The sequence below is a fragment of the Haliotis rubra genome, unplaced genomic scaffold, assembly GCF_003918875.1.
Source record: "Haliotis rubra isolate DU_JTF1 unplaced genomic scaffold, ASM391887v1 Scf4, whole genome shotgun sequence".
Lineage (NCBI taxonomy): Eukaryota > Metazoa > Mollusca > Gastropoda > Lepetellida > Haliotidae > Haliotis > Haliotis rubra.
Window position 1 is genome coordinate 1,484,714 of NW_025767079.1, and position 13,005 is coordinate 1,497,718.

A 13,005-nucleotide genomic window follows, 5' to 3' on the forward strand; every position below is an offset into this window, starting at 1 on the left:
TTTGTATGATCGTGTGTTTTCCACCCACTAATATCTGAGAACAAGATGTTCCCCTAAATATCAGAGGGGCGATTCGTTCAAGCAATCTATTAAAACCCCTCTTTTACTCAAGGAAACCCTCTGAGCTGCAGGCAGAAAGGGTGTGGTAAAACAGCCTTTCGTCTAGACCTTTGTCAAGGTCAAGTCATTATTACACTTTTTGGTAATTTTATGCTACACAGATTAGAATATATGAATGCAGCAAAAAGTGTTCATTTGATCCTGGTAATCAGCTCAGGGCCCTTGTCCACACGCAACCGATAAGGCGAAAGGCAATTCTCCCAGGAAACGCTACCAAGTCGAACCCACCGAGATCTTTTCGGAGAAACACGACAGCTTTCTGCCTTACAAATAGTGTCAAAAGGGCTGTGTTCCTGGACCCGGGTACTCTGCCCAAATCAGATTTGGGGGCATGGAGAACAACTTGACAGATCGGACAGGTGGGTGCTTGGGATGCAAGCTTACCATTTCATAAGCATATCTGTTGTGCTTCTCCTGAATCTTGTCAATCACATTACTGCCCAAATGGACAGACAATTCTGCATAATTGTATTGGTTAGTAGGCAGGCTAGTGGGATTTAATACTTATCAGGCTGTATACGGACCGTTTCCAAAGTATTTATTGTCGTCATTTTAGAGGCCCTGCAGATATTCTGGGTCTTAGTGTGGCGAAAACGCTGATAACCGGGTGTGTGACCACCATGTCACTTAAGGTACTGTGTTTGCTCCAACGATGGGCAAAACTGATGAACTCTTGGACAATCTTTCTAGATTCATTGTATGACCTGCTTTTCATAATTTATATTACATTTTGTATGCAAAGTGCACGAGCAATCTGAACTGAAGAATGGCAGAGAAAAAGGGATACAGTGAGTGAGTGAGTTTTAGTTTTACGCCGCTCTTCGCAATATGCCAGCAAAATCACGGCGGGGAACACCAGATATGGGCTTCACATATTGTATCCACGTGGGGAATCGAACCCTGGTCTTCGGCGTGACGAGCAAACGCCTTAACCACGAGGCTACCCCACCGCCCGAAACTAAGAATCCAAACGACTTTATAAGGTACAGGAGTCAATGAAAAATCGTTTAGATAGATTTCTATCAACTTTATCCTTTGAAAATAATTTGAACTATTGGAATCAGTTTTGAAGGATTCAGGTAATGCAACTTTCATATGAAATATGGTCGGTGATAACTTCCGGTATTAACTTCCTACATATTTTGTTCATTTACAAATATCGATGATTCTAACCACGTCAAAAAATCTTTCCTCACTTTTATTTTATTCCAGACTAAAAGAGAAAATATTAGGTCGCCTTTAGCCCAGAAACATTGGGAATGCTGTCTTTTTCTAAAAGGAGAAACATAATTGAACTTACACAGCAGTGTGATAATTATGACAATTTTTTTCAATCCTGTGACTACACTACGGTGGAAGAACAACCACAATTTCGTAGATTTATGTCATCACTTAGGATTATAGGTCATGACATCCAAAGAACGAATGAAACGAGTGTTACCTGTGGTACCAGTTATAAGAGCAGTCAACAGTCAAAGAACATTGCTAACAATCAAACGTCAAACGTCGTACCAGTTACTCGCATCATCACAAATGGCAGATAGAACTTGGCTTGCAGTCATATACGATTTTCCACGACCAGCCATTTAACGCTGTGGTCACCGAATGTCAAGGCCATATAGCACGTGGTTTTGGCCAGGGGAGATAATCAAGTAAATCCTAAATAATGCACTGTCACAAAGTACACGAATTGCATTCGAAGGACGAGGATACTCGGCAAGAAAACAGTGAAATACGTTTAGTAGGAGTAGACGAGTTATCACGTCCCTTGGAAACATTGTAAAAAATCGGACGTAATATCTCGTCCATCGAATTCAGAGGCTACGGATGGAAAAATCTGGTTGTGTGCAAGGGTTGTAGATGCCTGGACGTGATATCACGTCCTTAGGTATGTGCATATGTGAAAAATTACGTCGTATGGAAAGAGTTAAGAAAAGTGATATTTTCATTTGATGTGTTCAGTGCAGTGAAAATACCACTTTGTCGGAGCTACTTCATGGCTCAACAACATGTTCTGTCCAGTGTCTTGTTACGCGACACAATAAATGGCAACATAAACATGTACATTTCACAAAATGCATTTGATCAGCAAACATGGACATGACCAACCTCCAGGGATGTAAATTCGCAGCGATCAACTGATCAACAGCACCCCGTTGCTGTATTTTACAGTTGGGTTAATTTGGATTCGTTAGTCGACTTTCTCGGACTAATAATGTTCAAATTTAATTAAACAAATTGATAGCATATTATAAATAGTATAGTCCATGTGCCTAGTGAAATATGATGTATGTCTCCTTGTAACGTGAAGAACTGCGCAGATCGATGCTCATGCTTTTGATCACTGGATTGACTGGTCCAGTCTCGATTACTTGCAGACTGTCGCCATATAGAAGGAATATTGTTTGGTGAAGCGTTAAACAACAAACAAACAAACAGGCTGTCCTCGAATTGGTAAAATGACAAGTGTAGCACCAGTACCAGTACCAAAGCTAGAGTTATATGGTTGCGATTTCAGAAAAGAAGGCAGAAAGAAATAGATGTAATATGACTTAAAATTGGTGAGTGAGTTTAGTTAAAGGCCGCACTCAGCAATATGCCAGCCATATGGCGGCGGTCTGTAAATAATCCAGTCTGGACCAGACAATCCAGTGATTAACATCATGAACATCGATCTACGCAATTGGGATATGATGACATGTGTCAACCAAGTCAGCGAACCTGACACCCGATCCCGTTAGTCGCTCCTTACGATAAGCATGGGTTACTCAAGATCAATTCTAACCCGGATCTCCACGGATATATAACTTAAAAGCGCCTGGAAACAGCACAAACTGAATGGAATCGGAGAAAGACACGGAGGCTTGATTTAACATCTAAACAGCTTCCAAGACAATATCATTCAATACAAACGTTAAATGATGTTGAATGCACGAACACAATCTAACATCTGGATTGCCACTTGACTTCAAGCCGACATCATTTCAATATCCTAACTGCATAGATGTCAGTTTCAGATACTGTGAGATTGTCAGAAAGGATCATATTCATTTTAGGTTTGACAACAACTGCGCTAGTCGCATCTCGGCCATGAAGTCATATGTCGCTGTTCATGAGGCTGTAACACGCATTCAGGTAAAAGTTCATAAATGTATAACACTGACTGGAGAAACATATGTTAATGTTTGCTTTATAGGAAAATCAGAGACTTGTGGGAAGTGTCATGCAAGCCATATTTTGGTATACACGCAATTGTCATCAGAAAAGGTTCATGTTAACTATGCAAGCTCTGTATGCAGAATTGAAGCCAAAGGTGAGAATTGTAAAGCTGACAAAGCCTGATAACGTGACCAGATTACATTTGCCAGGGAGAGAGGTGCCTCTGTGGGAGAAATGCATAAGGTAGAATGAATATTCAGCTTTTTATGAGGCATATATGTTTTATGCATAAATACACACAAAGAGTTAATTTGAATACAGTACAATGGTCACAGTCATAAAACTTAAATGTTTTGGCAAAGCAGCATGGTCTAAGATGTTATTCTCGAATGAGGAAAGATGAATTGATTGCTTTAATGGATGTTAGCAAAGTTAGCAAACCAATTATCAACGCTCTTGTTGTAGCTAAACTGATTGTTTTCATAAATGTCAACAAGTTGTTTATAAAAGCAAGCCAATTATCAACACTCTTATTGTAGCTGAATTGGTTACTTTCAAAAATGTTAACAAAGTTGTTGATAAAAGCAAGTCAATTATCAACACTCTTATTGTAGCTGAATTGGTTACTTTCATAAATGTAAACAAAGTTGTTGAAAAAGGCAAGCCAATTATCAACACTCTTGTTGTAGCTGAATTGATTGTTTTCATAAATGTTAACAAATTGTTGATAAAACCAAGTGAATTATCAACACTCTTGTTGTAGTTAAATTGATTGTTTTAATGAATCTTGACAAAGTTGTTGATAACAACAAACCAACCAACACTGTTTTTGTTCCTAATAACCGATCAAAACACCTCAGTTAAGAGGTGTACCCACAGATCATGGAAGAGAGAGAGGTTGGAAGATTGAGGTTCATTCTAAACGCGAATGTACACGTCCTTAGTGATATTGAACCTGTCTCATCAAACATGTTTAATGGAGAAATAATGATTTGAAAAGTATGAAATATCAGTTAACAGCTGAAATTCTATTTACACCACTTCAACAGACAAGACGAGTGAAACGACCCCAATGAAACTACTTGAGGTGAAACGGCCCGGAACAGAATTGGCATTCGTTAATATTTAGATGTAGCAACCTATATGCCTTTGAAAGTTAGATCTTATACAAATGTAACCCCATGGTATAATAAAATGTTATAATTTCATAATTAACATTGAAAATTACAATTATAACTGTGTAAGATGGGCATTGAGATCTGGCCTATTCCCTGGTGTTCTAAAAATATCTTGATCATCTTTGGAACAACCCACAAAATGATGATAACTTTGAAGTTTTCAATGCACCTAACCAGCATCACAAATTAACAAGGCAATAATGATTTAGCCATAAATATTCATGGTAAATGATGTGATGGACAGTAGGGTGCTTTGGTCAGTCGTCTAGCAAAATCTATGGTCATCAACGACACATACACTTCTCATTCAGATGTCCCTGTTTCATTGTTAAACTATTAACTATTTACGATATGCATTTTAAATAGTTGCGAAGGTTTTTTATTGACTATCACTTACTAATTTAATAGGATATTAAAGGTTGGTCATTATTGAAATGAAATGCCAGTACTATTCAAAACTGACTTTAAAGCTGTTTTAACACAGATTAAACATGCTAACCATAGTTCAGATATTGAACGCACTCAAGCATAATAGTATACATGTATAAGATTGTCAGGATAGGATATATAGTCGCAACGTATGATGGGGAAACAAATGTTCCGGTGATTTGAGGTTCCGATGCAGCGGGAAAGAATCTGCTACAATCTCAACAGAAGGCAAAATTATTGGTGAATTTGTATAGCATTAGAAAACCATGTGTTGGACAAAGGATGACTGGAGAGCCGTCAATAAGCCAACACTATAATTCCAATCTCATTATGCAAGCTGTCATAAAGACATATATACACATCATTCTCCCTGACTATCTGGATCTGTTACACGGTACTCACCTCATACGAGTTCCGAATTTACAGATTTCACTTTAAAAGCATCGCATGGTTTCTTACCAATTAATCTTGTTACTATGTAATGTAGGGTGGATACAAAAGCTGTGTCACTCAGTCCGTTGATCGTAACTCATCTGATTTCATTTGAATACAATACTGATATAGAAACACGCTTTATGCTAACGTTCGGTTAAATCTTTCAACTATAGCTTGGCTGCGATGGACCTATTTGCAACGCGCTTGATTGTAACGTAGTGATGTGTTTTTAGTTTAGTCACTGATCCTATAAGGGTATACTTAAAATATCTTCTACCATTACAAGGGTGCACGTTTCTCTGCATAGAGCATTGATTAAGTGCCACCTAAATTTTAGGGCACATTTTACAATTTTGGTTCAGACAGGTGATCATAACCTAGCATAGTGGAATGCATATGTAAAGAACGTGCTTTACGTAATATCTCAAACGTTATGGTCGCATGTTCATGTACTGCGAAGAACATTGGGCTGTACATTTAATTATTGCAGTGTGTGCACTTCAGATTTCTGAACTGATTTGAAAGATACAGTACTAATATTTAACTTTTCTCGACATGATGGCAAGTTAATGACATGCATGACACAAGTATGAGTGAGTGAGTATTGCTTAACGCTGCATCAGCAATTTTGCAGCTATCCGCGTCGAGACGCAGGTAATAACCTGCCGCCACCTCAGTGATAAACTGAACATGACATGGTTGTAAGTCGACTTGTAAGGAAGACCTGAAACAGCAAGGAAGACCAATGACCATGACCACTGAGTCCTAATTCGTCTGGCAAGACACAACCCCATGCCGAATAACTGCGCCGGTAATGGAAAGTTGGAGTCTGACACTACTAGTGTTGGGAATTGGTCAAAATCTCATAATTGATGATTGGTCCACTACAACCGATCAATCATCGAAAAAAATTGGTTAGCGTCATTTATTAAATTGTCCTGGCTATGTTTGTTAATGCACATAAAATAATGAAAAAAACATGCTGTTCTTTTGGGATTTTCTTTGCAAATTTCACGTCTTTAAAGGATGACTAGAATGTTAGGAGTCTTCAAGGTAAATTTAATCACGACTTGGAACGAGCTTGTAGTGCTTATTAAACGTAACATTCAAAACCAACCTTGAGATAAATACTGTTAATGCAAACAAGTGTTCCAAAATTGCTTGTGTTCGATTATGACAAAACATGATCGATTGCTTGGTCGTTTTGTCATTGCGACCAATCTTCGATTATTTCAATCAATTGGACCACCACTAGACACAATACCAGTACCATCAGAAGGAGGCTGTTGGCTGGTGTTCTGATGGAAAGTCGTCCGATCAGACGTCCCTTCCTTGCATGTTATGACGGCTGTTGTTGCAATGTCGTAATTTTGGACAAATGGCTCCGTCAGTGTATTTATACCAAAATATTTACATACGACATACTTCATAAGTCACCAACTTTAGACAGTTTTATGCAACTTATGCCTTTATAGTTTCAGAATTGGATGGATTTTAACCAGGTTATTGTTCGTTATCATGTTTTCTGATATGGTCAGGCTACAGTGTTCACACATGTTTTACCAACTTCTTCATGAATAGTACGCTATTGTTGAATACAATGCTGCGCCATCAACCAAACGTCACGGAATCCAGACACCAATGCTGTCAGCCACATCAGGCATTGGGTACCGCATCCGTGGTGTAGTGGTTAGTGCGTCCGCCCGGAGAGCGGAAGGTCGAGGGGTTCGATCACCGACCGCGTCATTCCAAAAGACGTTATTAATGGGTACAACAAGGACTGGTCGGCTCGGAGTCAGTATAATGTGTCTGAGTGGGGTATTCATGCTTCACTGCGGCATGGTATCCCAGCGGGCTAGCACTATAAAACCAACTGAAAGCTGGGCTAGTACAAGCAGCCGCACATACACATACACACGCATGCACGTCGTCATGTGAGCGAAATATTCTCAAGCACGACATTAAACCCAATTTCACCTCACCTCACCTCACCTCACCTCACCTCAGGCATTAGGTGCTCATGGGTTGTGGGTGGGGCTGGTTCTTGTTATGTGACATACACGTGCTTCACATGAGTGTTACATAAACTAATTTATCAAGAAAACGTCGAGAGCTTCGGTTCGTTCTTGGAAAAAAATACATTTCATTTACATTCTGAGAATTTGTCATCTGAGCTCTATAGTTGCATCACGTGATGCTCCTCCGTGTGGATAAAAGAGAGATTCGAATTCCATTCGTCAGGACGAGATTTGCAGAGGACGTGGCACGCGTACATCTCCAGAATGATCCTACAAGCAGCACTTTTCATCGCTGGTCTGACTGTTGCTAGTGGCAGCATCTGTTGTCCACCCAAGCAATTCAACGCATTCCAGTATGTCACCATTGTCAACTCCACGACCACGTTACGTGTAAGTACAGCGCCCGTCGACCATTGATAGCAAATGTAATCACTTTCCCCTTTTCGTCGACTTCAATGCAATGCTTTCGGCTTCTCCAGAATGACACGAGTGATCATGAATGCATGGCTGAACGGTGAAAATTGCATGAACAGATTCTCTTCTCCAGATGAGGACCTTGTACAAAGCGATCTCAGCACAAAACTGGTCGTAACTCCCATCCTTTAACACAGGCTTACGATCATCGAGTCGCTTAGATCGTTACGACTGTCGTAAGTCTGGGTTACAGTATAGGATTTACGACAGTCGTAGTGCCAAGATCGCTCTGTGGAGCAGGGACCAGGATCGTTCTTTGGTTCTGATGTACACTAGAGTAAAACATATGTTCTAATAACTTCTAAATATCTTTCAAAGACAGAAAAGTCTGGCGTGGCGATGTAACGTTGCAGCCATGTTATATCAATAAACTTCATTTTCTTTTCATTAAAATACATCAGGTTCTTCATGTTAAATTCTTAATTAAAAGTGTTTGAATCATTCCCGAACAAGATGAATATCGATTCGTGCCTTCCAGAGGCCGTTTTACAAATGGTCTGGCATTCAGAAATGGTAAAATAATACTGACTGTCACTTTGGTACATTTTTATGATACAAAATATTCCTTTGTACAAACATATACTGGAAAGGATGTTTTAAACCAAAGTAATGATTCGGTTTGATTCGTGATGTTTTTTGCACATTCGTTGATCAGTAGATCAACAAGTCTGCTCGTACTTTTACCAACGAAGTGGGTGAAGGGGTGTTGGCTTTAAATGTTTCTCATGCCGATGTTGTATTTCCTTTTAGGATCATTATTACTAACTGCCCCACGTATTTACTACACTGTCCAATACCACCTAGTCAGACACGTCAGGGGATTTTATTGCTTCAAAAGTAAATCAAATGATAGTTCTTTTCCAGTTCCAAATACTCTACTTCTATATGTCTGTATATGATAAAGGAAGCTAACAACATATAATTCATAACTTCAGAATCATCGTTTCCTTCAATACAAAACAATGTTTCCTAACAAAACTATGTCACTAACACATGTTATTCATAACTTCAGAATCATCGTTTCCTTCAATACAAAACAATGTTCCTAACAAAACAACTTAGTGTGTTCTATTATATTGTTGGAACATGTATTTTTGAAAGACCGGGGTTTCAAACTATATACATTCAAGCACCTGCCAGCCAAGTTCTGTCAAACGGAATCGCATGAAATTATTATCCAGGTGGCTTTCGGCTTTAAATTCGCATTCCATTAGCCCATAGATAAAGCGTCAGGTGTAATCTTAGGATGATAAATGGAGACATGGTGCTTTAAAGTTTTAGTTCAGTTTTAAATTCAGTTTTAAAGGTTTAGTGCATTTGACTACTGAAAGCATGTAACCCGGATAGCTCGCAATTGAATTTGATTTAATTAGGAAGCTTTCGACACTAGCAATAATGTTTAAATAACACTGGAGCGGAAATGCATGTGTTTTGTCTGGTAGAGGAACATTTATCTTGTTGTATACTACGGTATACGAAGGTGTTTGGGACTCGTGGGAATTGCTTCTGGATTTTGCATGTTTGTCTTTCTTAATTTGGAATTTGAGAAATATTGAATCCATTCAAATCTTTATGAACTTACAATTTTTAATATCTCCTGGTCGTTTATGGCATATTTTCAGGCGTTGTATCATATCGTCTACGACGGCCTCAAACAAAGATATCTCATCAGCGGTGACCGCCTCAACAATTACCTCGGAACCACCAAAGTAATCTACGACTACCAAAAGGTAAAGAAATGCTTTACGACAATTAGTTGCCGCATGGTGTCTCAGTGGACAAACAAAAGTTAGTTTTATGTCGCATTGTCACCTCCAAAGCATGTGAGGCAGTGGGGTAGCCTAGTAGTTAAAGCGTTCGCTCGTCACGGCGAATAACCTGGTTCGATTCCCCACATGGGTGTAATGCCATCTCTGGTGTCCCCCGCTGTGATATTGCTGGAATATTTCACGCGAACGGCCTGAAAGTAAACTCACTCACTCCTAGGCATGTACTTCTTTGTGCCGAGTGATAATATAGGTATATGTCACAAAGATCTGTCTTCTCGTTGTTGTTTGCAGATGCTTGGTTACAGCATAGGCTCAGTGGCACGCACTTGTACAACATTCCCCCTTCATGGACATTTTGAGGATCAGGAGAATATCTGTGTTCCAAGTAAGTCATTTTCAGGTGTATTGACAAATGTTTGAATGTTCTGTCCATAATCATTGACTTCAATCAGACTTCAGAGTAGGTCTCCCGTAACCTTTGAATTTCCCAAGAGTAGACTAAAACGGTCGTGGAACGTTATGTTTAATTGATTGATTGTTGTTTAACGCCGCACTCAGCAAAATTCCAGCTAAATGGCGGCGGTCTGTCAATAATCGAGTCGGGAATAAAAAAATGTGGAAAAAAAAAATAATCGAGTCTGGACCAGACAATCCAGTGATCAACATCATGAGCATCGATCTACGCAATTGGTATACGATGACATGTGTCTACCAAGTCAGCGAGCCGGATCACCCGGTCCCTTAGCTGCCTCTTACGATAAGCATGGGCTAATGAAGATCAATTCTGACCCGGATCTTCACGGGTCACAGATGCATGAAAGAATATAGATCCTTACATAGTGTTATAGCAAATGTATATGTTAGGTCTTTTCTATATAGATTAAAGATCAAGGGCCATTCATAATCAATATCTTTGTATAAATTTTCCCATGTATGGCAGATATGTGGTATAATTTGAGCAATTTATCATAAAATTTGGCATTTTAGAAGTTGATGAGCAATAAGAAGGTAAGATACTTATGGATGACAACTTCTTTATTTAATTAATATTATGATGCATGGTTTCAACATATACTATCATAATTTGATAAAGAAGTTACCTTCTTAAGATTCGATACAGCTTATTGTTTGGGCATTACCAGGATGTTTTCACCATCCCATCCCTGACTTGAAATGGTCACCCCCGTATCTTAAACCAAGGTTTAATCTCAGGTGGGGCTGTCTCTCTGGGCCCTTACTTTTATGGTTACAACCGGAACAAGCTGGCGTCAGCGACGTACACCTACAACAGCACCACCACCGATGGGAGGCATCAGAGCATTGAGGCTATTGTCTCACAGGACGATTGTGTACCACTCGTCAGCACCACGATTTCAACAGACAGCGCAGGTTGGTGTGGCCGAGTGAGTGGGTGTGGTTGAGTCATTGAATGACGGCACTATTGAGTGAGTGAGTGAGTTTGGGAGTAATCGAGCGATTTTGTCAGTAAACGTCAGTTAAGTGATTGGAAAAGATTGAGATTGCTAACGTTAGTTTGATCAGAATTTCCGAGACATTATGTCGTGCCATTTATAATCCAGGGGCTGAGCGGGTGCGTGGGTGGATGTCCAAAGCCCTTCCCTCTCCCTCCCCCCATAACAATGTCCCTTAGGAGCATCCCCCCTCCACCCCCACCCCCCAGCCTTTGGACTACATGAATCATGTGCCCCCAAACACACACACACACACACACACACACCCAGCATATCTTTCTGCATCTCGAAAACGAAGTTGAACAACCAGATTCGAACGGAGATAATAAAGTCCACGTCAACTGTTCGTCGTGGACTAATTCGTCGTGTCGTTTTTGAGTGGTTATCTGTATTTGTTCCTTGGTTAAAGTCGAAAGTTCCCAATCAAGATGGTAAAGACAGGAAGCCAGATCGTTTTTTGAGAGATGTGTATCCGAGTGGCTCGGGAATCCACACATCTTTCATTTGGACTGGACTCTTATTTAGGGATTGCCAGATCTTCACGCAGATGAGATAACATCGCAGTGAAGATGGATATAACTGGACTTGTTTTGAACACCCATGCCGCGAGTCGCACGATTCCTAGAAAATAAACGCCTAACAATTACACACAACAATGAGTGAGTGAGTGAGTTTAGTTTTACGCAGCATTTAGCAATATTCCAGCAATATCACGGTGGGGGACACCAGGAATGGGCTTCACACATTGTACCCATGTTGGGAATCGAACCCGGGCCTCCGGCGTGACTTGCGAACGCATTAACCACTGGGCTACCCCACCGCCCCACACAAGAAAGAAACAATAACCTCCGTACTATAACTCTTAATATTACTCACTGTGAAGTGAAATAAGTAATCTGGAAAAATTGCTGACTATGAAATACATGTATGTACTTTCTCTCCAGGAGTAAACTCTCTTTACGTTCTCGGGTATAACGACTTCTATCCCGGCATCAAAGACGCCAGTGTCTTGGACATTCCGACATACTGTCGGTTCTGATACCGTAAGTTCATCGAACACAAAGTGTTCAGTTTGCAATTCTGTCCATGAATAAATTCCAACCTGTCACTCAATTCGCTTAGTAAAATTAATATAACAAATCACAGTGATTGTCAGTGAATATCAAATACTAGTCTTTCACTCAATCGTATTACTGTGAATATAAAATATTCACTTTTCACTATATCGCAAAATTAACATTAATACTGTCATTTTATATTAAATACAATCAGCCATCAAATACTAACTTCTCACTTCATGGCATAGTCAACATCAGTACTATCCTTTTATTCAATGGCATAGTCAACATCAATACTATTCTTTTATTCAATGGCACAGTCAACATCAGTACTATCCTTTTATTCAATGGCATAGTCAACATCAGTACTATCCTTTTATTCAAGGGCATAGTCAACATCAGTACTATCCTTTTATTCAATGGCAGTCAACATCAATACTATTCTTTTATTCAATGGCATAGTCAACATCAGTACTATCCTTTTATTCAATGGCCTAGTCAACATCAGTACTATCCTTTTATTCAATGGCATAGTCAACATCAGTACTATCCTTTTATTCAATGGCACAGTCAACATCAATACTTACCCTTTATTCAATGACATAGTCAACATCAGTACTTTCCCTTTATTCAATGGCATAGTCAACATCAGTACTATTGTTTTATTCAATGGCAGTCAACATCAATATTATCCTTTATTCAATGGCAGTCAACATCAGTACTATCCTTTTATTCAATGGCACAGTCAACAACAATACTATCCTTTTATTCAATGGCATAGTCAACATCAGTACTATCCTTTTATTCAATGGCATAGTCAACATCAGTACTATCCTTTTATTCAATGGCATAGTCAACATCAATACTATTCTTTTATTCAATGGCATAGTCAA

At 39.4% G+C, this 13,005-nt stretch overlaps 1 protein-coding gene across 1 annotated transcript; it reads left to right on the top strand.

The window, feature by feature from the left end:
- The first annotated feature begins 7,603 nt into the window (after window positions 1-7,603).
- Window positions 7,604-12,093, top strand: LOC124287071 (ependymin-related protein 1-like). Its single transcript, XM_046723550.1, has 5 exons — window positions 7,604-7,729; window positions 9,436-9,543; window positions 9,874-9,967; window positions 10,795-10,971; window positions 11,999-12,093. The coding sequence occupies exons 1-5, from the start codon at window positions 7,604-7,606 to the stop codon at window positions 12,091-12,093; spliced, it is 600 nt and encodes a 199-aa protein (XP_046579506.1).
- The last annotated feature ends 912 nt before the right edge of the window (window positions 12,094-13,005 follow it).